The following is a 25419-nucleotide window of genomic DNA, read 5'->3' as shown; positions in this document are numbered from 1 at the left end:
ATTTGGGGACTGTGCGCTGTAGTGTAGAATTTCACAGGAAGCCCTTGTTATATTACTTCCTGTTAGCAGTCATAACGCGATCAACCACAACAACCGTCGGTAGATAGAATGACATAAATTTGTTATTGTTACTGTGAGGATGTAATCGGACGCTGTGTAGTGTGTATGTGTATGTGTGTGTGTGTGTGTGTGTGTGTGTGTGTGTGTGTGTGTGTGTGAGTGTGAGTGTGTGTGTGTGTGTGTGTGTGTGTGTGTGTGTGTGTGTGAGTGTGTGTGTGTGTTTGTGTGTGTATGTGCCAAGTCACGTTCAGCATACAGATATCTATTTCTGATCTTTTCTTTCTGCTAATTAATTATTAATTGTAAATAATCATACATGTAACTATGGGGGAGGGCGTTCTAAGTTGTGATATCATGTGCGCAATTGTTTCCATATTACTAAAATATTTTTTACCTAAACCTACCACTTCACGAAATGTCCTGTCCCCAGATTTGCCTCACATAGTGTCAATCAGCATAAGAGTTTTCTTCAGGTTTCACAAGCTGACACTATTATTAAAATACAGCCCCTAACCCTGTAATAACTTAATTTCTGAACTCTGTTCTTGGAACCAAACACATTTTAACGTTTTACACGCTCGAGCATTACATTTTTTTGCACGTGTCCCTGACGGTGCTCCGTAGTCAACAGCTCGCCTCAACGCTCCAGTTCTGTTCAATGCATGCATATGTTCAGTGATGTTACTTAGTAGCCCATTTACCATGAAGACTGACCGGGTGTGGCTGTGCAGAATAAAACTGTTTTCTCGTGGCTTTCCCACAGTTTATTCATGAAAGTCGTCAGACACATGTCGTCAGACGCTAGGCAGCACAAGTACTGTTCTCCTTACGAAATAGACAGCTACCGTTCATCGTGCTTGTGAATGTTGCGTGTAACATTGACTGCAGCTGTTCAAGTAGTAGATTAATGCAACACCTGGTGTCTAATACCAGCAAGTCTAATCAAATTTATCACTGTGAAAGTGAATGACATGACATTCTATTCAGTGCTTGATAAACACTAGTTTATCATACTGTAGTTCAATGAGAGAAACTACATATAATGTATGGACTACAAATATACACATTTTCGTTTATTGTTCGTATGAAGTCTGTATGAAGTAGTTTACAATCAAAGTAAGTGGATTTGAAAGAGAGCAGCACATACGTCATAGAGTGAGACCTGGGAATGTTTCCCTGCCTGGGTACAATGTGCGAGTCACTGATTTGTATCACGTCCCCCGCCAGTATATACCTACTCACTGATATCAGTCTTCTAAAGTTTGTCAGTGAGATCATCAATAAGAACGGCTTAATAATGTGTCAGCTGCATGCTAATGCAGACCTACAGAAGATAGGCACAACAGCTAATGTCTACCTTGTGCTTCACTGCTTGCTGCAGTGTATGAAACAGTGAACACTTATCATCCTGTTTGGAGTTCACTCAATGCCAACCACCAGTAGAGAGAATGACAGACTGTAAATGTTTTCATGAAGAGATATGGCTGTATGGGAGGGAGTGATTTAATGCCATATTCTCTGACATATATATCTGGAAATGTTATCGTGTGTCGGTTTTTGAACATCTGTTAACATTAGAGCAAACATTATAGCCCCATTGACCAGAAGAATAAGGAACATTACTCTGACACTATGGGATATAAAAGAAATACTGTTCAAAGCAGTGTTTCATCAAACTCGCTCATTCTACAGAAAGTTCTTTAACCAATGTTTATGTTGTCAGGGCCTTTCAAAAACAAGAAAATGTTACAAGGAACGAGTTGACTAATTAGGGAAAATGTCTTACCTTTAACGAATATTTCGGAAATATACCAGGCCAGTACATCATAAAAGTAGTTGGAAGTTGGTTGGTTCGTTTGTTGTTTTACGCCGCACTCAGCAATATTCCAGCTATACGACGGCGGTCTGTAAATAATCGAGTCTAGACCAGACAATCCAGGGTTTGATATCATGAGCATCGATCCACACAATCGGGATCGATGACATGCTTCAACCAAGTCAGCGAGTCTGACCACCCGATCCGTTAATCGCCTTTTACGAGAAACATAGTCGCCTTTTACGGCAAATATGAGTTGTTGAAGACCTATTCTACCCCGGATCTTCACGGGTCTTTTGGTGAATTAGTCTATGTTAAAGTCTCAGCCTAACTGTCTCGAAAGCAAATTTAACACTGTCTGATATTTGATTGTGTCTTATTTCTAAATGATGTTTAAAATAAACATGGACTGTATGTACTTGATATAGCCCAACACCAGTTGCCAATAGTAATAGTAATAGATACTTAGTTCCGTCATTAGGATCCGCTGGTAACAGAATTGTCCCTTAAAGTGCATGTGGGTTTCACCAAACTAGGAAGCTGAACTGTCACATTTCACTAAACAGACATACACACATATGATATTATTGCAATAGTGATCAAAGTTATTATTGCACCACCTGTCATATGTATCATGTCAGTGCATTGTGTAGACTCTAAGTGTGAGGTGTACACAGATAGGGTGGGAACAGGGAAATATGAGGTGCATACAGATTTACAAAGCATTACACTACTAGAGTATAGAGTATATTGAGTGCACGTCAATAACAGTAGTACAGCGGGTACGTCTCTGCCATATATAATGTTGCTTATCTCCTCTTGTAGGTTGTGAATGTAAAAAGAATTATCTGCAACTTCGTGATGCAGACACCGAGTATTTTAAATTATGCTTGGCAGGTTGATCGATTTTTCTCGACATAAGTGCATGTGTTTACACCTGTTTCACATATAGAGGCTTACAGCAAGTCATACACTTCTGTGGCGGTAGATATCAATTAGTACACACTTCCTGGTTGACAAGTTTTTACGCGTTCTATTATTCGGTCTTTCTTCGATTGCTCACGTAGCCAAACATGTTTTTGAAGAAAGATGAATGTAACTATATATATGCGATAGTAGTGAATGAGTGACTGTACACAGCGAGGTCTCGTGTCACACGTCGCCAACAATCCCTCAGTTAGGTATGTTCTCCCTGACCCACTGCATGCACCGCCAGTCAGAGACTGTCGTTGGTGTTTACGTTGAAGCTGACATTCAGAGTGGTCGTGACATACAGTGTCGATGGACTAGTTAGAAGTTAACAGGGTTTCATCATTGTGATCTAACCTCAACAATTCGACATCTAACCACTGACAACAGATGATGCATATGCATTGTCATTATGGATCTGGTATTCTCTGTTTTATTGTAGTTCGAACATTAATCTCTTTTGGGTGTGTTTCCTGAAAAGATATAATTATAACTCTAGGTTTAGTAAATTCTGTTTTAATGGCTTCAACGATACAAAAACTAATACAAGCATGTGTTTGCATCAAACTGAATAGACACTTTATTGGCAAGAATGACGAACGGTGGACATAATGTAAGCAATCACTTCATCTAGTTTTTCCTTTTACTCTGAGTACAACTGTTTTGTTAGAGGGAAGCTCGACTTTATAAATATTTTTTTCCCTTTTCTAAAATATATCCTACCTCTTCCTTACACATTAATCAGGAAAATGTAATACCATGGGTTAATGGATAAATTATAATTAATTTTCGGTATTCTCATACATCTTCAACTGTGAGTGATGTTGTTTGTGTGACTACCAAATATTCAGTATCGACTGCTGGGCTTGGTTGCCATCTGAAATGAAACAAAGTTGCAACCAAATGAGTATGCAACTAGAAGATGCGATTATCAAACACACCCAGAACTTAATAACTGGTTTACATACTTAAGGGTTTATATCCCATGATACCATATCTTCAAATATATAATTCCAGTTGTGTTTCTGTATCAAAACACATTTATACATAAAGCCGGGGTCATGGGAACATATATTCAGGGATAATGACGCCACGTGTATTGTTGTTAACATGATCTGGATCCTGGCACGCCAAAGGGACATAATCAAATTAATTGCGGCGATGTATACAACTGGTCCATTGTCAGGGGTCATTTCCAAATCGAGATATACAGAACTTGAAATCAGGAAATAGACACACAATATCAATGAATAATTAACAAATTATATTGACGCACACAATTTTAAGTTTCCAATCATAAATGGCAGAGCAATTGGTCAAATAAGGGGCAGTAGCAATTAGTAACAAAACGTATGATAAATGGCAATGCCCTCACGAATGTGCAGAATTTGTCACTAAATGTCTTTAAAAACACTCACGTGCGTCGTTCTTAAATCTGGAAACAGTAATGGTAGCTGGCAGGAAGTTGGAGTTCTCAGAAAGGTAGCCCGTCTGAACAAGCGCAACAGACGCAGGGGTGGTTGTAGAAGACCTCGAATCGCCCGCGTCTCACTCTTTTATAGGCAGAGCCGGCCTTCTGGAAACTGTCATATCACGAAGCCAATCGAACGACATAGTATGTTCTGTTTCTTTACTGCTACAATTTAGTGATCATATGGTTTACGGTTTTTGTAACACTTTATTTTAGCGCACTTTATCAAATAAAAATCACATTGTCTTTACGAATTAATGAATTACTCAGTACATTTTAAGCATAGGTTCACCCTGATATTTCACAGCTGATTGGTAGATACAGATATAAAATTGTTTCTGGGTAACAGCATCATAAGAATTCCTACTGTGAGTACAAGCAAGCTTCCGAGTGCCTGTTGCAGTCCATGCTATTATTCCAGTCCATGCAGTTCCACTGTCTGGGGAATCGGCAGCATCTGAACGGATATAAACACATGTTTAAAAACAAGTAGCCACATGGCGATTCCTGTTCGTACTTATGCAATTTCACTTTCCTATAGTACTAATATTGTTCACGCCTGAATGAATTTATTTGTAATGAAAATGTATCAGTATTGATATGACAAAATCCACATGTTTATGAATTCATTATGGCAGTGTGGCTCGTGTCAAGAGGGATCATTTTCATCTGATATCTAGACGTCAGTCTTTCATGTTTTGTCATTCTTCAGTGAAACTGTTTTGTTGCTTTTGTTTAGCTATACACGGGAAAAAAGGATATTCTACCCCCCTTAAACGTTCCCATACGAAACGTAAATATGAAATGGAATAAGAAACAACTTGGTTTTAGTATCACAGATCAATATCCATAGTGTTTCTCTTCTATGTTGCAAGTAGACACATATAGATAATAACAAAACTAGTAATTTCAAAAGCGAGATAATTAGGTTGCCTTGATCCTACTTTAGTCACAAGTATACCTAGCAGCCTATATGACCAACATGACTATAGGCTGTATTTGTGGTATAGTTGCTGTGGTATAATTTGGTGATTATATTCTCGGGTCAAACATATCACTTCCACAACCATAACCCTGTCTGTATTCGGTATGTTGTGCAGATCTTGAAGTAAACTGGACATGCTCAACCAGGAACGTCTGCATGTGTTCTCCATGTCCAAGGTTGCCATGATAAACATTATGTTCGCATTGTCGAGAGCGGTAAACCGATGGTGTCTCAGCAGAACCTAGCAATCAAATGTACATCAATCAGATTAAACCATATGCTTGACATCATGAAAAAACATATATAAATAGCATACATTCAAATAAAATCAAGCAAATATGTAATCAAGCAATGAATGCAACGAACTACTCAATTAAGTTAGAAAGCAACACAGTAGATACTCAACCAACCAACCGACCATTGAACAATAAAGTAGGAAACAAAATGAGGAATGAATGATTAATGTATGACAATGAGTCAATGTGTCTGAAAAACTTAAACAAAGAAACTACAACTATTACAACTAAAAAACATAATGATTCTGATTGGTGTACACTTACAATTTCAAGTGAAATCTGTTATTTTCATTGGAAAAATGAATATCATCAAACATATGAGTAGTATGCTAAAACCTTTGAAAAATAATAACAAGACAAATTGCAAATATGTAAGTATTGACTTAGTAAAATGCTGAGGTGTGAAAATTTTCTCGCACTCACCTTCAGACACGATCCTGACTGTAACACCTACTAAAACATTGTCACCAGTGACTGTATACTTACACTGAACATCAACACTGACTGTAACACTGTCACCAGTGTAGACTATATACTTACACTGAACATCAACACTGACTGTAGCACTGTCACTAGTGTAATTTATATACTTACACTGAACATCAACATTGACTGTAGCATTATCACCAGTGTAAACTGCATAAAGTTCATGTATACGTGGATTTGTAGAGTATTTTGGGCAACACCGCCCTCTGAGCATAACACTTTAATCAACCGATAGTATTTATCAATCAAGTCTTCTATTATCAAGCCAAAACTGAGAAATGAAGGCTTCATTTAGTCAGGAAAGATAAGTAAAAACATACAGGTACTCAAACTGCAAACGCAAGATTGTGTTATTATGGATATGGTGTTAATCTACTGGGTTTTTAAAGTAATTTAAGTGTATCTGTTCGTAGTTTACTCAAGATTATTTTATGCATATTGCATTTGCATATTGGAGAAATTCAGTTTATCTGGAGCACTGGGAGGACATGGTTGTGTACAACTGGTATTGGTGTTTCAGATCCAAGACATTTTGACAGACTTCTTAAACATGATTATTTTCTATTAAAATAGTCCTATTCTGTTGAAATCCTAAGGTTTTGAGATCATTCATTCATTATGTGTGAGAAAAAAATAGTTTGATGATAATCTTGCTGTGACATAATAAAAAATCGAAGTGATTGCCTATGATGTTTGAAGTATGGATAAGCAATACCAAGTTCTTAGAATGAGGCACACACTACAAACACTGTCTTACCTGAGATACAGGTTACATCTGTGGAGTTCGGTGTTACACACTCTGATCCCTGCCCAGTCACAGAACACTGGAAAGTCTGAGTGTGTGCATCACTTAGTGTCTTGCTTAAGCCACTTGCTGAAGAAGCCGAGTCAAGGTCAACAGTGCCATTCTGAAACATAGGACAAACAATCAGTAACGTAAAGAAGTTGAGGTAATCATAACACTGCTAACAGATGAGAGAAAGATGCAAGAGGAAGAATATCATTTCATGGGCGATGACACAAACACACACTATAATGTTGAACCAATGCCTTACATCTTCTCTCACACTTACAAAAGGCTACGAAATATATGCCGTAAGCAGGTGTGGGTAGGTAGATAAGCAAATGTTAAATGGCTCTCAGAAGGTGACAGGGTGTGTTACCTGAAGGAATTATTCAAATGTTGGTGACATTATTGTTCTTTCAGGAACATATTTTCTGGTAAATGAACAGTATTGATATACATACCAGAGAGCTTGTTATAGGCTGATGATGATCTCTTACTCAGAAAATCTGCCCCGACAATGGAATGTTTGCCTTGCTAAAAGTAGTGCTCAATTCCCTGCCATATTTAGTTGCTGAAAAATAAGAACTTATAATTCCGGTGCCATTCTGTAAAGTTGAAGAATATGCCAGTTCATTCAAAAAATAATTCACGCGTTTATCACAAATTTGTATTGATATTGCTTGATGAAAACCCATTTCGCAAACAAGATACTCGTTGCAAGTAGGATTACCTAACCACTAAAGTGAATTGTATAGGCCCACCATTTCCATTGTCGTTGCTTTTTGCAATACATAGTGCTTATAAAGTATAGACATTGACCTTCAAAGTCAATCAAAAAGCCATGATAAATATGCGCTCAGGAAGGGGTAGTTGAGTATGTAAACTCCGACAGGTACAGTAATTTAACAAGTGTCAAAACAACATTATTTGATTTTTCAAAACAATGTGTCCAATAGTTTGAGGAAAATACTGTTGACTAAAACATTCTGCTGCAGTGATTATGATGAGTTTTCTTTTCAATACTAGGAGCGTGTGGCTCAAACCATGTAGAGTTGCTAATGGTAGACTGAAAAAAGGGCATAAAACAGTCAATGACAAGGTGACATATTTATTTACAAAACAATCACAGGGGTTTGAACAAAGTGTGATTTTATCAAACGAAGGAACATTCATGTAGAATTTGCAAAAGGTCCAGAACGCTGTTGTCCTGTTATCAAAGGATTGACATGTAACGCCACTTCTGAGATATTTTCTCTGGCTTCCCATTCAAAATAGCGTAAACTTTAAAGTTCTCTGCATTCCCTGGTACCAGTGTGAACATGGCACAGATCCAGCATACACCTACAGGTTACAAACCTGTTATTACCGATTAAAAACTGCAATCCTTTGGATACAGATAATTTCCCCAAGTAACAAAATTGACTAAAATTCCATTCTATTAATCACAAATCTGTCTTTAAAAAAAACAACCCCATTAAATGTAAACTAAAAGATACCTGTTCTGACTCACTGATGTCCTCATTGTACACACAGACGAGGATTTTTTTATATTGTCTCGAAAACAAAAGTATTACCACCAAAGTAACGTAAAAGCTTCACTAAACATGGTGTGTATTAATTCCATCAAATCAGTTGTGAACCAGCAACTATATATTATCAGATTACTTCAACTCACTCTTGAAATGAACCTTAGTTGTAAGAGATATATCATATCAATACGTGTATCATGAATGCCATAGTTTGATCCATTATTAGCTATAGCTGTTTTTATTTGCCTATTGTAAGTAAATGTTTTGTGTTGGCTATCCAAATAAGTATTGCAACTTAAATAACAAGATGTTTGAATAGTTTATCTCTGGTACAATACAAGCTTCAAATGTATTTTCGTCTGGTCGTTGCATTAAAAGTAGCTTCAGTTTTCTTACAAAATAAAGGATGCTAGGGGCAAGATATGAGCAATTTCAAAGTTGTAGTTTTGGGATCAGTAGTGCGTATACCGTCACATTCATTTACTTGACGAGGCATACTGTGCATGAATCTCCCACTGGCGATTTGAGGGAGTCTATCCAACTCCTATAGCAGCACCTGACCAAGTTCTGAAAAGGCCTGGGTTCATTTCTGGCCATGGCATGCTATTGATGTTGTGCTGATGGAGGTGAGCATTGACGATTTGTGTCTGGTGACCGACACGCCTCGCAAATGGGTGTCAGTATTTCGTCTCGAAAATACTGTCTAGTGACTCTTGTTTGCAATGACGTCACCTGGACAATCTACACCAAATGAACTGCCAAATCTGAAGGAGGTCTCAGGTTGACGTTCATTTCAACGTCGCAAGACACGACCAAGCCTATCAAGGAAGTGCACAGTAAATCGGGACTCATCTGAAATATTCACACATGACCAGCGGCGATAACCCCAGTTTCGACGTTTTGTACACCATTGACGTCTGTTGTCAATATGGCGATTTGCAAGGGATGGCACAAGACGTAGACGTCCAGCATGGAGAAGGGCCGCAAGTCGTCTGATGTGTAACTTGTACTCCAGTAGCCTGATGAGAGTTTTCAGCAATTTAATTCACAGTTGGTATTGAAGAGCCTGTAATCCTATTGTTGCCCGTTGATGCCCTGAACGGACTGGATCTTCAACATTTTGGGTTTGTTGGTACCTGTTCCATTTTCTGCTAATCACAGACTGTGAAACATTGAAAGTAATGGCCGCTGCATGATAACTTCTGCCAGTTTCCAGCATACCAATAGCTTGTAGAAGCTTTGCGCGTTACAAACGCTGAATCACTAGTTGAGACATAATGAAAGAAATGAAATAAATCTCAATTTATGGTCAGCAGAATCAAGTCAAGTCAAAGATATTTATTGCATGTCAGGCCTCCGGCCCATATACAAGATAGTTACAAATCAGTAGTTTACATATTTGGATATATACTCATGTTTAACAATTTGTTTCTGGGGAAATTGCATTTTGAACATATATAGCCAGTTTTAATATGACAGCATCATCTTTTGAAGAAAGAAGAGAAATAAAAGCAGGTACAGGATAATTTGACAGATAGCGTTCTGGTATAAACTTTCTTCTTAGGTCATAATAATAAGGACAGACAAAAGTAAAATGAATTTCATTTTCTATAGCTGAATGACATAATGGGTACAGCCTCTTCGACTTTTCAGTGGACATTTTCCTTCCTTCATTTATCATGAGATCTAACAATCCGAGCCTAATTTGAATAAATGGACGTCGAAGAGTTCTTGATGGTAATGTTGCTAAGCATTTTTCTGGTTGAATAAGACTCTTAAACGTTCTGTACAAGTCATACCTTGAACTGTTTTCTAGAGTGGAATGCCATTCCTGATAAAACATATGTGTAGATTGTTCACGAAATTGTTTCAAAAAGAGTTTAACATCACCAACTGTTTAACCATACAAAGCCGTAGCCATGAGAAAACAAAATGTTTTTAATATGTGATGACCATGTCACTTTGCCCATGTCCTCTAAATGTACAAGCATATTATAAGCAAGTTTCAATAGGATTGCCATTCCTAATGGTGCACAGATATTAATCGACCTTCCTTAAAAGTGTCAAAATCCTTCGCAAATGTATGATGCTACTACCGGATGTGTTTTTGTTTTTTTACAAACATACACGTTCTTCCACAGGGTATTTGTCGTCAGCACTTATCTTTGTTTTAATATGATATCTTAACATTTCATGATCCCCGACTTTTTTTAAGAGTACATAATGAACAGCAGGGTGGTACTTCTTCGTCCTACATTTCCTATAGCCAGTTTCCAGTTTTAATCATTTAAAAATGTTTTACGAATGTGCGGATGTGCTGAAAACTGGGACATAATTTCATCAAGTATATGTTTCAGTGTGCACGAGAACAACTAACTAGGGTCAAGAATATCCATGAAAACGTCTGATTTCAAATGGACTGTAATGGTCAATTGGCCTTAGAAAAAGTCTGTCTTGTTCAAGGTGGACAGCTAGTGGGTTTGTAAGTACTGTGCGAAAATGGTCACTTCCGCAAAGGTCAAGTACTTTTTCACATTATAAATATACTGAACCGCAAAAGAAACGTCACCCCAAATAACATTGCATGAAAAGTTGTCATTTAAATATCTGAGGAATTATTGTCAAAGTTTCTCAAATCTGATATAACCTTGTCCGTAAAAATGAAATTTCATTATAAAAAAACCCAAAACAGATGACAATAAAACCGATCGCCAAAACGCATCACGGCAACGGCCATGGTAACCTGGTGCACATGAGTTTCGTGCAAATTGAAATGCACATGCGTTCCCCAACTTCTTGCCCTATAAAGATCAACCAAATCGGATAATATTCATTCGTTACTGAATTGCTACCACATGCCCTTGGACGATTGCAAGCTCGACAAACCGCCCGGCAAGTAGCCAATGCATTTCAAGACCACGTAAGGACCATATACAGGCTCAAGCAATGTTACCAGACCACCAACACTACAGATGGCCGACTTTGTATTGGAAGAGCAAGGGTCACAACTCGACGTCAGGATCATCAGATTGTGCAACAGTATCTTCAAGATCGCTTTGTTACTGCTGGGAAACTGTTCGACAGACCATGGGGACACACCAGCGACACACTAGTGCGGACACTGTGCGTCAACGATTGACGAGCAGACAGCTCCACTGTCAAAGGTCACACTGAGGACCCATTCTGCCACCACGTCATCACCAGGACGGTCTTAACTGGGCAACACAGCACCAGCATTAGCGCCACCAGCAGTGGAGATTTTGAAGAGTCCTCTTCTCAGACGAAAGCCGTTACTGTATCTCAACAGCAGATTGCAGAGAGAGAGTTAGGCGACGCAAGAGACTTCCCCCAGCAGAATGGCATCAGAACCATGCAGTGGCCTGCCCTCAGTCCCAATTCAAATCTCATTGAGCACTTTGATTCAAAGAAGGCTGAACGACGTCCGACCAAGGCTGATAACTGCAGCTGAACTGCATCAGGCGTTCCTCAGAGTGTGGGCTCAAGTGCTTATGGACTTTATCAACCGCCTCATCCATTCCATGTATCGACGTTGCATGGCAGTCATCAATGCACATGGCAGACACTTGAGATACTGACTTGTGATGCTCTTTTCTCAGAGACTAGTGTTTTGTTTCACTTTGAGAACATTTGACACTTTCATTTTATTCTTGATGATCAGTTTTGCCAAGTTTCCTCTTTTTAATATGTCTCAAAGTATGTTTACAGTGTTTGGACAAATAAGGTTTCTCATATATCTATCCATGGTGACGTTTCTTTTGCGGTTCAGTATAATTATGTGCTGGAGCCATAATTGAATGTGCAATTAGGTTCATCATAAATAAATTCGTCAATAGTTTTATTGTTAGTATCAGTACCCCATCGTGGTTTATGCCCACTGAGATCACCAATGATGATACAGGGCCTAGGGGAGTGATTTACAAAGTAAGTCGGACACCTACACCTAGACTGCATGTCTCTACAATGAATTTAATGAATTTAATTAGGATTAGAACTCATGGTGGTTCTACGTGAGCAGGACATACTACTTTGTTTGTGTATATAGAGTCACCTCCATTAACAGTGGTTCTATGGAGTTTTGAACCTCTACAGTTATAGTCTACATGAGGGTTGTTCTGGGTGGTTGTCTACAAGCTTGAACGTTTGATTGTCTTTGTGATGGTTTCAACATATACGTCAACAGTAAGTTGATCTACAACTGTTTCCGAGTTCTGTGAAGCAGATGTTGTCAAGTGTGACACTGTCAACAGCTGTTGTTTCAACAGGTTGTTCTGGTGTAGACCACGTCTTTAGCATCAACAACATTGGAGTCGATCGGGCACATACACATCCACTCTGAGATTGGAATAATTGTTTGGGTATAATACATAAATACTGTATTTGAAAAATTCTACCACCCTGTTTTACAGTGAAGCAATTGACATACGTAGCCTTTCTTCTGTAAGTTCAGTGACTATCCCACAATGAGCAATGAGACTACTTTGCTTGAGTCTTTTGTGCACTGAGACAGCAACATTGATGTTTGCAAACTGACGTCACAAATGTATTTATTGTTGTCTCCACAAAGAGACATAAGCATTCTAAACATTTCCGCGTTCAAACTGAAATGTCGGGGATATTACACCAGGCTTAACCTTGAGTGGCTCTTCCTTTGTATATTCAAATACTCTGTTACCATGGACATGTTTCTTGCTGTATCAATCTCTAAACGAATTGATCCAGAATTTGTATGAGACAATATATTTTAGACAAATCAACATGGACAAATTGATTAGTTATTTTGGCTGTAAAACTTACCTTTAACTGCAGTGTGACAGGTGGTGTCACATCTACTGAGCAGGTCACAGTGTAGACATTAGCAGCAGTCTCCACACATGATGCATTGATTGGTCCGTTTACAGCTGCAGTGAAGAAAAGACACAAGGTAAAGTTTTGCGATAATGAAGCTCATTTACTGACCATCATTTACCTCTAAGTGCTGCACTGTTTTCTATCTTATAATGTCCCCAACCACAAACTGGTCAACATGGATGGGCAGCATTCCATTCTGTATTGCTAACGTCTCTCTATCAGTCACGTTTAGCTGGTGCAGATCTTGAGGTGGATAGTGGTTCTCCCTGACACGCCTCGTTAAAAGATCTCATACGTGTCACATGGGTGCCATATCAGGGGAATATGCTGGCCATTCCATGTGAGTAACATTGTTTTGTCCCCGATGGTCAGTGACTGCGTGCACGATGAAGTCTAGCATTGTCATCATGGAAAACCGCCTGTGGGCATATTCGATGAAGACAAGGAATCAGCATTGGTCTCAGAATCTCATCCCTGGAGCGAGCAGCATTCAAATTCCCGTTGATGACGTACAGATTGGTTTTGTCATTAAATGAGAAGGCGGCCCACACCATGACACTACCACCATCAAAACGATTGTGCTCACGGACGTTGACGTCAGCAAAGCGTTCCCCACGCCGTCTGTAGACAAGAACACGACCGTCATTATGCTGCAGTGAAAACCGAGATTCGTCAGATAAAACAACTCCTGACCACTGTTGTCATGTCCACTGTTGGTGTTGCCGTGCCCATGCGTCTCTGGCTGCTCTATGTCGCGGAAGAAGATGCGGTCTTCCGGCTTGACGTTGGGGCCTGATGTTACTTTTCCTCATACGGTTTCTTGTTTGGTCACTGACATTTGTTCCTGCAGCAGCCCCAAGTTGCCTTCGAAGATGGTTTGCTGTGACTGTTCTCCTCCTCAATGCTTCAACAACAACGTACTTGTCTTCTCTTCCTGTTGTCACACGGGGGCGTCCTGAGGGCGTCTATCACGTTCTGTCTGTGTTTGTAGGGATCGCTGACGTAATCTGCAAATGACGGATGGACTAACACATGACATTCGAGCAGCTTCCCGCTGTGAAACATTCTCATTTAGCCACCCAATAGCTCTGGCTCGCTCTCCAATCGTTAGGTGTCGACGTTGTGGCATGTTGAACACAGTGATGCAGTTTCATAGCAACCTGCCTTATCAACCCAAATTTCGCACAAAATTTCCTTGTGGCTCGTGCTTCATGAGAATAAGCGAGCAAATGCACGATCTCCATTTTTATGTCAGCCGTGAGGAGGAGATTACAACAAAAAGTTCCATGAAAATGAGTGCTGGTCAAAATGAACGTTGACGAGTCCAGTATGTTTCAGATTCTTTGCTCTGGTCATGAAGTCACCTGAGTAAGGGTAGTCTTCAATATCAGTACGTTAGCCGCCGATCAGGAGGCCATTTACCAAATTCAAAAGGAATCAAATTAACAGTGCTACAAAATATCAGTGTACCCTAAATTGTTCTGACGAGCATATGTATAGTTTGGAATGTGATTCAGTTTTAAGTGTGTAAATCTGAGTGTTGTAACAAGGTATGGCTGTGTTTAAGTTGAAAATAAAAAAAAGTGGGATTTAACTTATTTTGGTGTAATAAGTGATGGGTTGTTCTGGGTTGAGGCAAGGCATGTTGTATGGTAGCCTACATTGTGCAGGATATATGTACGTTGAGGTATAACTACATGCCTATATGACTTATTCCCCTCCCTTTATAGTCCGTGTCAGTACGTTAGCCGCCGATCAGGAGGCCATTTACCAAATTTAAAAGGAATCAAATGAACAGTACAAAATGTCAGTGTTTCCTACATTATTTTGACGAGCATATAAATGCTTCAGGACACATTTAGGGGAAAGGCATGCCTGATAAACATATTACAGGTATTTTATCATTAAGCTACCAAGATGAAGTAGCGATCAGTGAAGCAAACTCCAAATTAGTGAAGTGCTGTCTGTAATCTTCAAATAACGCCAATGTCACCATAATAAAGTGAAATCTTCTAAATGACCGTCCACCAAATATGAATATAATCCATATAAAACACAGGTGATATTTCAATAACAATCACAACAGTATGTACTAACTGATTAAAAAGTTAAATATGCCAAACATTGTATTATATGTTTTTTTCTGGATACCACATCCTTGCCGCATATCACATTTTATAATTATACATGCAAAATGGCTGCGCAAAGGATACACGTGACATGTTCAATGTGACTGCCATGCTTTGATCAATCATGCAAAGATTTTGCTTCATAGATTTTGTAGTTTAGGAGCAAATGGCGAAAACGTTTTAGTAAACAACAGACCCAAAGTCAGACATCAGACTATGTGCTCACTTGACTTTCAATCGAAAATGCAGCAACACTAGAAAAATGGGGGAACATGAGGGCCAAACTTTGTAGCTTGGTTAAAAATACGTATCATGTGTTTTTCCACATGGTACATATTTGCTGCATATCAGCTTTCATAAACATATGTACATGAGTCAACTTATCACAAAGAGTTCAAATTCATTATTTCAACACGACGAATGAAATTCATTGAACTTATTCACCTTTAATAGAACTTTATTGTCAATATACACCCAATCCTTCACATTAGATCAATGTGTAGTTTTCTTTCTTTTGTCAAAAGGTACCTGTCCGAAACTTCAGTGCCCATACTGTTACTGAAGCCATTGACATCCAGCATTATTTGACACTGTTGTAAGTGTGCAACATTGGTCTAACACTTTTCTGGGGAACACAATTTCTCAAGGAGCACAAAATGATTATTCAAATGGCGGGGGATCTCATGGAATATGCATTGAATGTAGTTATAAATTAAACAGACGTCATAACCTGTCATTGTGATGTTAGCACCTCCAGACCGACACAATGCATCCCATTATAAACACGTTGGAACTGGCTGAACAGCGCAGAGTGCAGATGACATTTCATACTGCATTCGCTGAGTAAATATTCAGTGTTCTTGATATATGAGAACCAAATGATCGAAGTCTAAGAAAAGATATGCATCTCTGCAGAAAAAAAATATGTCATCCTTAGACCACTGAACGTGTAACTTGCCATCGCTTGTATCTACACAATATTCTCCAAAACCACTGTGTCTAGCATTACAGTAAACTATTTTTAATGTTCTGCAATCAAATCCCCAACTGATCTATATTTTAATCTGACATGCTCATACAACTGTTCAAGTTGGATGTGCCCAGTGTCCATACAAAGAGAATGCATCATAGGTTGTTTTAAAGACTTGTTTCATTGAAATGATTTGAACAATAATTGGAACCACATATTTCACACGTACAAGAATGTGTCTTACAGGTCAACACACTGATAGATACCTTTAAAAAACTTGACTATCTTCCTTTCCGGATTATACATAGCCATGACAAAAGAATCAGAATCTGTGGATGCTTAAACAAAACTATCAATCCAGGAAAATGACACTCGCATGGCCTTCAAAGCGCCATTTCCTCACAAGCTGACATGTCACACTAGTCAAAACATACAGCGCTGCTGAACTCTTAACCAAACGGTAAAACTAAACCAAGCAACCCGAAGGAAATCTGTTTGACATGAACAGTTACTTAAATGACTGTGAACTTGTCATTACTGGGACACTGCTGCTGTGGAGCTGCCCAGATCTGATGCTGACCTGGAGACACGTATACAGGGGCATTCACTTCTGAGTGGGAGAACTCTCAACAGTTGAAACAAACAGAGCAGCTGATTAGTGATTGTATGGGTAGGTTAAATGTCAGAAAGCAGGTAAAGCTAGCTAGTTGTACAGGCTGAAGGAATGTGGCCGACTTCCAAATTGATCTAATTCCGGGTAAGAGAAAAACTTTGATGTTATAGTAACAGTACGTGTCACATAATCGCGTTTTTTTACTTAATTACCTCTGTATTAAAAAGCTCTCTTACAATCTTTGTGTTTGTAAAACTATTTTCTCAAAGACCAGCCCTAAATGCCTGTAGTAAATATTACATGGAACTTTGACAAGTGTTCAAGCTTTTGGACCCTTTTCAGCAATTATATAAATTAATACAATTATATTAACGCCGCTTTTAACAGTATTCCAGTTATTTCGCGGCGTGTCAGCTTAATGTGGGAAGAAAGCCCGAAGGGATGTAGGTCTCAGACGTTTGCCACTTCGGTGAAACCCACGAGCACGGGTATGGTGCTGACAAAAACCTAGAAACATAATCGGAACGAACCAGGATTCGAACCCACCATCATAGATTTCTAGAGTGCCAAAATGACGCAAATCTGCAAGCTAATCGCAGCGGCTTAGACGACTGGGCCACCCGTGCCCCCTAATAGTGTTTGAATGTGTAATGAGTGATTCCTGACAATTCCTGTTTCAGAACGGCAGGGGCACGTAGTACAGACCACTTTAGGAAAGTATGATTGCATACAATGGGAAAAAGGTGTGCAGCATTATATGTAAAATAAAACGGGGACACAAGGGAGCATGAAGTCATGAGGCTTACAGGAAATGATCTGGCAGGTTTATGTAGAAGGCAAACATAGTCGTCTGTAAGATGTACCATCTGTTTCTCAGTCACTGTATCGGAGAGCTTAGACAATTCCTAATGTGAGACCAATTAGTAGCAGAACAGTACGCAACCTACACCATCCTACCTCACCTAACGCAACGTCGTCAGATTGGGGTTGAAATGTTATGGTATGGTATATGGTTTTATCATGGGCTGAAGACATCTCTTATTATTAACAGCAAATTGAATAATAAAAATGATTATCGAATATTTTTTTTCACCTTGAAAATTTCACCTACGGGAAATTGACACACGAAGAAATTGAAACCTTATTCTGTTGGTAACTTTTGGAGACATCTTTTTTGTCTTAACTCATTTTATCACATGGATGAGTCATTCTGTAAATAATGAGACTGTGTACATTACACTGCATTATTCGAGTCAACAAGGATATCTGTAGTTGGATGTTGGCAGTCTGAAAAACATTTACAGTGAATGCTGCAGGACATTTATCTTCTGACAACTGCTGGAAGTGCATGATCAAATTTTGCAAGAGCAGCGCACTTCTTTCAGTAGCTCTTCGGGAGCAGCAAAGAAAGGCAACATCTGCTGGCTTGTTTTGAGATGAAGATTTTTCAATTCTATGTTCTCTCTGCTCTAATATAGTTATGGACAATTGTGAAAGCGTCCACAGTTTGCCAGTTCTTGACCTTTCTTCTCTTCAATTATGTTGAAGGGTACTGTTACTGCAAGTTTCGAAAGGTGATTTGTCATGGCTCAGCAAACTCAGATGAAGGTCTTCAATCCTTCGCAGCATTTGTCTGTTGACCTTGCTTTCTGGCCACTTCTGTATCAACTGATGACTCTTCACATGGCTTTAACAAGATCACACACAAAACAGTATCTGTTAGGAGACAGGCATGCAAAGACTTTGTGTAGCGCTTCCCTTCCACCATCGTTGGAATAGATTTGTGTGCATACACAGTTCCCTGATGCTGATGAAAGTCTCAAAAACAAATGGCAACATGCATGTCCATTGTCAACCTTGATGTTATAAGCCTTGGCATACAAAGGTTCATCAAACCTCAACTGTCCACAACATTGTCCCATGTTATGTCTCTGTTGGCTACAAACAGCATATTGCTATATACAGCCTCAGTCGACTGTGGGCTGAGTTGGATAATTGGGTTGTATAGTACTGAGGAACACATAGCATTTTCCTGCCATAAGGATTTCGGTTGATGAGACTTTCCTTCTGGATATACTGTGTTCTTCAGGAGTCTTGCATTCAATAATCCCCATACCATGTGTTGTTTCATGACCACAGAGAGTATAGTAAATGAACTCAAAGGGCCACAAATTATAATTCGTTATAACCGCAGTATGTTATAACCATATGTAAGGCACATATACAGCAAATGGACAGGACCAAAAAATAGTTTGTTAAAGGAATGTTTGTAAAACGTAGTAAACTGCATCTTCATTGTTATCAAAGTTTTCCGCAATCCATTGACAAAATCCATCACTTTGTGGCTGGGGTACAGCATTGACTGTCTGACTAACAGCAGCAGCTTTTTTCAAAAGCTCAGACTTGATCACAATATATGCTGAGGCCAAATGCTGAAAGAACATTCAGAGGGATCTGTGAGCGAGTTGTCTGGGGAATGAAGAGACCAATGCTAAGAAAAAGAATGATGCTTGAAGGATTACAGGGATACAATCAGAAGTCTCTGTTTTGCAAGAGATGATCCACTCTGGGGCATCACAATAATACTCTGTATATCATGATGAAGAGGAGAGGTGGTATTTGCTCTTCTTGTTTAGCTGTGTTGACTTCATTAGGTGAGGGATAGTCATCGGTAACAAATTATTGGTGGCATCTTTCAAAAGAGATCAAACTTTCTTGACTTATTTGATTTCCTCCTTATCATCATCACTATCATAGGCATCACTGAGTATCATAGATGCATGCATTTGATTGAAATGTGCACATTTCGCCAATTTTAACCCTTTGTCCATAGGCATCAGTTAGGTGTCTTTTGAGATGAATGATCTGATGGTAAGTAAGAAGATAGCGTCTCTTGAAGCGAACAGTAAACTGGACCGATTCCTGACAACCATGTGTATGAACTGTGAAAACCTTATTGTTGACTTTGTCCAGGTTATGTATAATGCTTCGACAGCTCTGATATCAATTACATACAACATACGGGACCTAGCGTTCATTGCAACTCCATCAGTCCGCCCATTGCAGATATCCAAAAGAGATAAACCTTTCTTGTCTAGGCTTACTAGGTCTGGGTGTCTCTGAACTGCCTATAGTTCAATAGTTTTGCCACACATGATACAACAGGTCTCATGATAACAGTTTGAATCCAACACGTGATACTGTGATAAACTGCTGATCACTTTTGCACATCATTCTTTGTGGCTGTGTAATTTATTTTACAATGTTTAAGGACATATATTTCCTCGTTTGAATTGAAGAGTAAGTGACGATTGTCAACCTGTCAAAAACATATTTAATAAGTTATATTGAATAAGTTATGCATATGTCATTATGTATCTATACATTTTGATTTATTTAATTAATTATATTGATTGAAATACACGTCATTAACAACTTATGTACTATATCTATATAATTCATTACACATATCTACGTGTACTGATAAATAAATTAATGACACATGCAATATAATTTTCAAAATTCACATACAATATTAAAAAAAAATCAATAATCAAATACAAATTATTAACTATCCAGCAATGAAACAAATACTGTAAACGTTAATAGCAGGTTTATAATCACCAGACGGTCATGAACATAATATGAATTCTAATTAGTTTTCACAAAAGTAGTATCTCACCAGAACTGGATGGAAATGAAGGTTGCGAATGTTTGTGGTAATTGATTTTTTAGTTGGTAAAGTTTGACACGTTGCCTCAACATGTTGTGGAAATATACTCTTCAAAAAAAAAGAAACGCAAAGCCAGATTTGTGGGAGGTAGGAAAATACATTTATTCGGGGGACCGTACAAGGTATTGAACCAAAATGTTGTGGAGAGAACACTTTGTGATTGTTGTCATCTCAGTTATCGGTAGATAGTAAAAGTCCAAGGTGAAGGTCAGCTATAATGAATTACGCGTATATCCCCCATTGGAATCGATGGCAGCGTGACATCTCCTGCCCATAGAAGAGACGAGTATGCGAATCACATCCTGGGGAATGGTAGCCCACTCGGCCCGTTGCAACTGCTGCAACGTCTGAGTATGGGGTTGCGGTCGATGTAGCCATCTTTCCAATTCATCCCAGAAGTGGTCTATCGGGTTTAAATCAAACCCTGTCAGGGGAGAACATCAATGTTATTGTTGTGTAGATAGGCTCTTGAGATCAGTGCTGTATGTGAGCTTTGTCCTGGATATGGACCAAACCTGTCTTGCAATGATGGGAGATAGCCCATAGTGTTGAGCATGCAGTTGAAACCGATCTCATAGCCTTGTGATGGGGTTGGATGCTACATTGTAAACCCTGGCTACAGCTGATCCCACAGCCTGCAACGTCATATGACGTTGTTTCGTTGCACTTCTGTTAATTATTGGCATGTTGTTGGACTGTCATGTTCCAATTGCCGCGGATGCCAGGCAATCAAAAACACTTTAATACCGCTCATAGTGCTGCTGCACGTGCAATAAGTGCGGCTCATGACCCTTTAGTTTAGTTTCGAATTTACATGAAAAATGTTGAACTTGTAACAGTTAACGACGGACGGACAACCGAATGTGTCACGACTTTCACTCGCTGGAGTTCATGTCAGTTGTACATAAACGTTTAAAACTGACGGTTGGACGACATACAATGTGGAACGACAGAGGCTCAATTCACTTTCATTCAAATCAGCTAATGACCAAAGCAATAACAACAGTGTTCTTCAATTACTTACCTGGAAAGATGACATTTGCAAAACCGGATAAAGTGTTTCCAGGACTGTCAGTTACAGCGACTCGGTACACCCCTCCATCAGCTGCTGTCAGTGGACCCTGTTTTGCAATCTCTGCTGTGCTTCCAGTTCTACTGACTCTTCCAGCGTATGCAACATTTGGTGTGAATGTGCCGGCAACATATGTTGCAATAGTATTAAAAAATGAACCTGTTCCTTGTTTTGACCATTCTATAAAGAATGGATCCGGAGTTGCAGGTGTGTAAGTCCAGTCCAGGGTCAGTGGGTTACTCAGGCTGTTGCTGCATACACTGATGTTGAGTGGGACAGAAACACTCCAGCTGTACCCTGAAACATTGAAAATAAGAAAATCAAGAAGAGTAATTTTGATGACATTAAAATCAGTGGTGATGTCATCTTTAACTAAAACATATTCGTTGAATCAAACGCACTATGATATTAATATTTATACATCTAATTTTCACAACAACGCTTTGGAACTTGAACAATGTTTCTACTACAGACAAGCGCAGATGCACCCCTATATCCCTAATGATGAATGTTCCTTTATTCAGAATAATACAAAAGTTATAAGCACTTCAAAGAATAATGACTACTTAAAAAATGGGGAAAATGAGTTCTAATCCGGCACAACTTTCAAACAAAGGTCCTAGTCACTTAAAACATCAATAACAAAGTTATAAGCACTTCCACTTTACCAAAATCACTTCCGGTTTGGCAAAACTCATGTCTAATGCAAGCCATGTTTGAACAGAATGCCTGGTGCCACATGCTACCTTAGTAACAAAGGTGTAAACATTTCCTGTCCAAAATCACATCATCCTGTGAAACACATATATGGCAGAACTTAATATGCCTCTTATCACCTGAATAAAAAAAAAATATTTTGTATATACATACATATGGTTTAATGATGCGTATAGACAGTTAATACTTTTCTGCCCCACAGAAATTATCTTAGGGAAAATACCTTTTCTTTTAACCAGAAGTGTTGTGGCGGATTATTGTATATTATGACGAAGGATAATTCCACCATGGAACGGCCGAGTGATGACAAATGAGACAGACACTGTGTGAGCGTTATTTTCTTTTCAAACAAAGAAAGCATTGAGCATGCTTGAGAGACCAATAGTCGCATCGGACACCACAATTAAACCACATACCGAACGGGTCTGCAATATTGAGGTATTTGTATGCCCTAACATGATATGAATCCTGTAACTCAGTGCCCTTTAGTATATAGCAACAGTGCAAGTGTCCATTACGTACATTTCACCTGAAAATACATGGTCACGTTCTCTAAGTCTCACCTCACCAAACCTTAGATGTAACTGTAACAAACAATCCTCAAGACAATGCTATTTACTTGGGTCACTGATAAACAGAGAGTGTGTGCATGTTGTTTTATGCCAAAGTCAACACTATTCCAGCTGTATCACAGCAGCCTGTACGCAGTGGACAATTTCACACATTGTTGTCCCCGATTCTTATTTATGACGGCTCGTAGGACAAGCATGTTATACACAGAAGACTCATGGTGTATCTATAACTCATGCCCTTACATTTCAGGTAAATGTGGGTTTCAATAACTTATACACCTTTTCCCATTTTGATCCAATTGATGGAGGTACCTGAAAGGGGCTTGAAATATTCCTTTCCTGTCTCTCAGATGCAGCCTATTAATGTTACATGGCCTCACAATCAGAAAACCGTGAGTTTGTATCCTGTATTGAAATGTTTTAACAATGTCTATCTTAGATTTAATTCAATCCATTAATCTTCAGGAAACGAACATGTAAATAACTTTCACATAGCAATGAAATCAGTAGTTGTGTATAACTTACACGATGATATCCCTATTATATACTCTGCCTTCACACAAAAAAAGGGAGGGGCTGTCGGGTAGCCTAGTGGTTAAAGCGTTAGCTCGTCACGCCGAAGACCCGGGTTCGATTCCCGACATGGGTACAATGTGTGAAGCCCATTTCTGGTGTCCCCCGCCGTGATATTGCTGGAATATTGCTAAAAGCGGCGTAAAACCATACTCATTCACTCACTCACTCACAAAAAAGGAAAAAGAGATAACTGATTTTAGATGTCTGTTTCATATATCATATAAATAATCAGGAGATGGTAATCGATTGTTCAAGATTGGCACATATCATTTTCACTGAACCAGGTTCCCTATGACACACATGGAACTGTTGATTTTCAAGATGAAGGTCATCTGTTCTCAATATCTTGTATGGTCACAATTAGAATCGAAACTGACTGGCGTTATCCTCCCATGGAAACAATCAGATACCGAATTGTGGACTGGGGGATGTTCACCCACCCTGCCTTTAGCGCTTGTGCCAACTGTCGGAAGATCTGTGAATGTGTGGTTGTTGCTGACGTGCTCGCAGTTTCGTGCATAACGTTCCCCGCGACGCCTGTAAACACGACGTCTCCCATCCGCAATGCGAAGCATGAAACGTGAATCGTCACTAAACCAAGCTTGTCTCCATTGCAGTTGTGGCCATACTCTGTGACACATTTGACTTCACAGCCGACGATGCAGGTCCATCAAAATGACACCTCGAACTGGTCGTCTAGCGCGAATACCTTCAGCGCGTAAACGGTTGCTCACTTTCTTGGCGGATATCCTACGCAATCCTGGTATTGGTATTGTTATTGGTCGTGGTTGTTATTTCACCTATATGATGTAGACGTGTCAATCTCTTCTGTGCTCTAGTAGTCGACCAGATCCGGGAAGTCCCGTGTGTCTGATAACGTTTTCAGTCCTGTAATGTTCTTGGTGCTACTTGGAAAAACCTGGCTGCAGCTGAAGAGGATTCTGCTGTTTGCAGTCGGCCAATGACGTTTTTGCTTTGGGCTTCCGTCAGATTGGGCATGTTTTCGCTGTACCCCATGGGGGTTGGGGGTGGGGTTGTGGGTGTGTGGTGTGTGGGTGTGTGGTGTGGGGGTGTGGACAGTACTACCGTGGCAACATAAAGTGCCTATTGTTTTACACTTTGCTGGTCGATATGTTCTCTTCCGAAATGAAAATTCTGTGCCCACTGTAGTCGGGTTGTCACTGTACTTGCAGCAGGATAGTATCGCCACATTACAATTGCCAGCACCGAGTTCCGATCTTTCTCCTGCTGGGACACCATCGGTAGACGTCTACTTCACCGTCACCATCTTATTCTAGTTGTAAAAGGCGTTGCGCTTCAACATATGAGAGGTAGGATACCCCAAATGTCCATTGAACGGTTGATCAGGTGCATGTAACGTCGAATTAACAAATGCTCATTACTAATGGACACTTACCAACGTGCATTTTTATGAACGCACCCGAAGATCCGGGGTATAAGTAATAGGTCTTCAGCAACCCATGCTTGTCGTAAAAGGCGACTATGCTTGTCGTAAGAGGCCTAGGCAACTAACGGGATCGAGTGGTCAGACTCGCTGACTTGGTTGATGCATGTCATCGATCCCAAGTGCGTGGATCGATGCTCATGATATTAATCAATGGATTGTCTGGTCAAGTCTCGAATATTTACAGACCGCCGTCATATAGTTGGAATATTGCTAAGTGCGGCGTAAAACAACAAACCAACCAACCCAATTGCGTGGATCGATGGTCATGATATTAATCACTAGTAGTCAAGAAATCGCGGCA

The 25419-nt window shown here is 39.4% G+C and overlaps 2 protein-coding genes across 2 annotated transcripts in view; both read right to left on the bottom strand.

Moving 5' to 3' along the window:
• The window catches only part of LOC124128749 (cell adhesion molecule 3-like), a 184717-nt gene that overhangs the window by 120205 nt on the left and 39093 nt on the right, over positions 1–25419 (bottom strand). The gene's annotated exons all lie outside the window — the stretch shown is intronic.
• LOC124128743 lies at positions 3528–24910 on the bottom strand. The gene is made up of 5 exons (XM_048385013.1): positions 24838–24910; positions 21738–22157; positions 13215–13318; positions 6841–6991; positions 3528–3710 (listed from the first exon to the last, which is right to left on the bottom strand). The coding sequence occupies exons 1-5, from the start codon at positions 24908–24910 to the stop codon at positions 3682–3684; spliced, it is 777 nt and encodes a 258-aa protein (XP_048240970.1). The 3' UTR covers positions 3528–3681.

This window comes from Haliotis rufescens, unplaced genomic scaffold (genome assembly GCF_023055435.1).
Source record: "Haliotis rufescens isolate VD_foot unplaced genomic scaffold, xgHalRufe1.0.p SCAF_53, whole genome shotgun sequence".
NCBI classification, from domain to species: Eukaryota; Metazoa; Mollusca; class Gastropoda; order Lepetellida; family Haliotidae; genus Haliotis; species Haliotis rufescens.
Note: the sequence above shows the minus strand (reverse complement) of the source record. Positions and strands in the feature narration are given on the sequence as shown.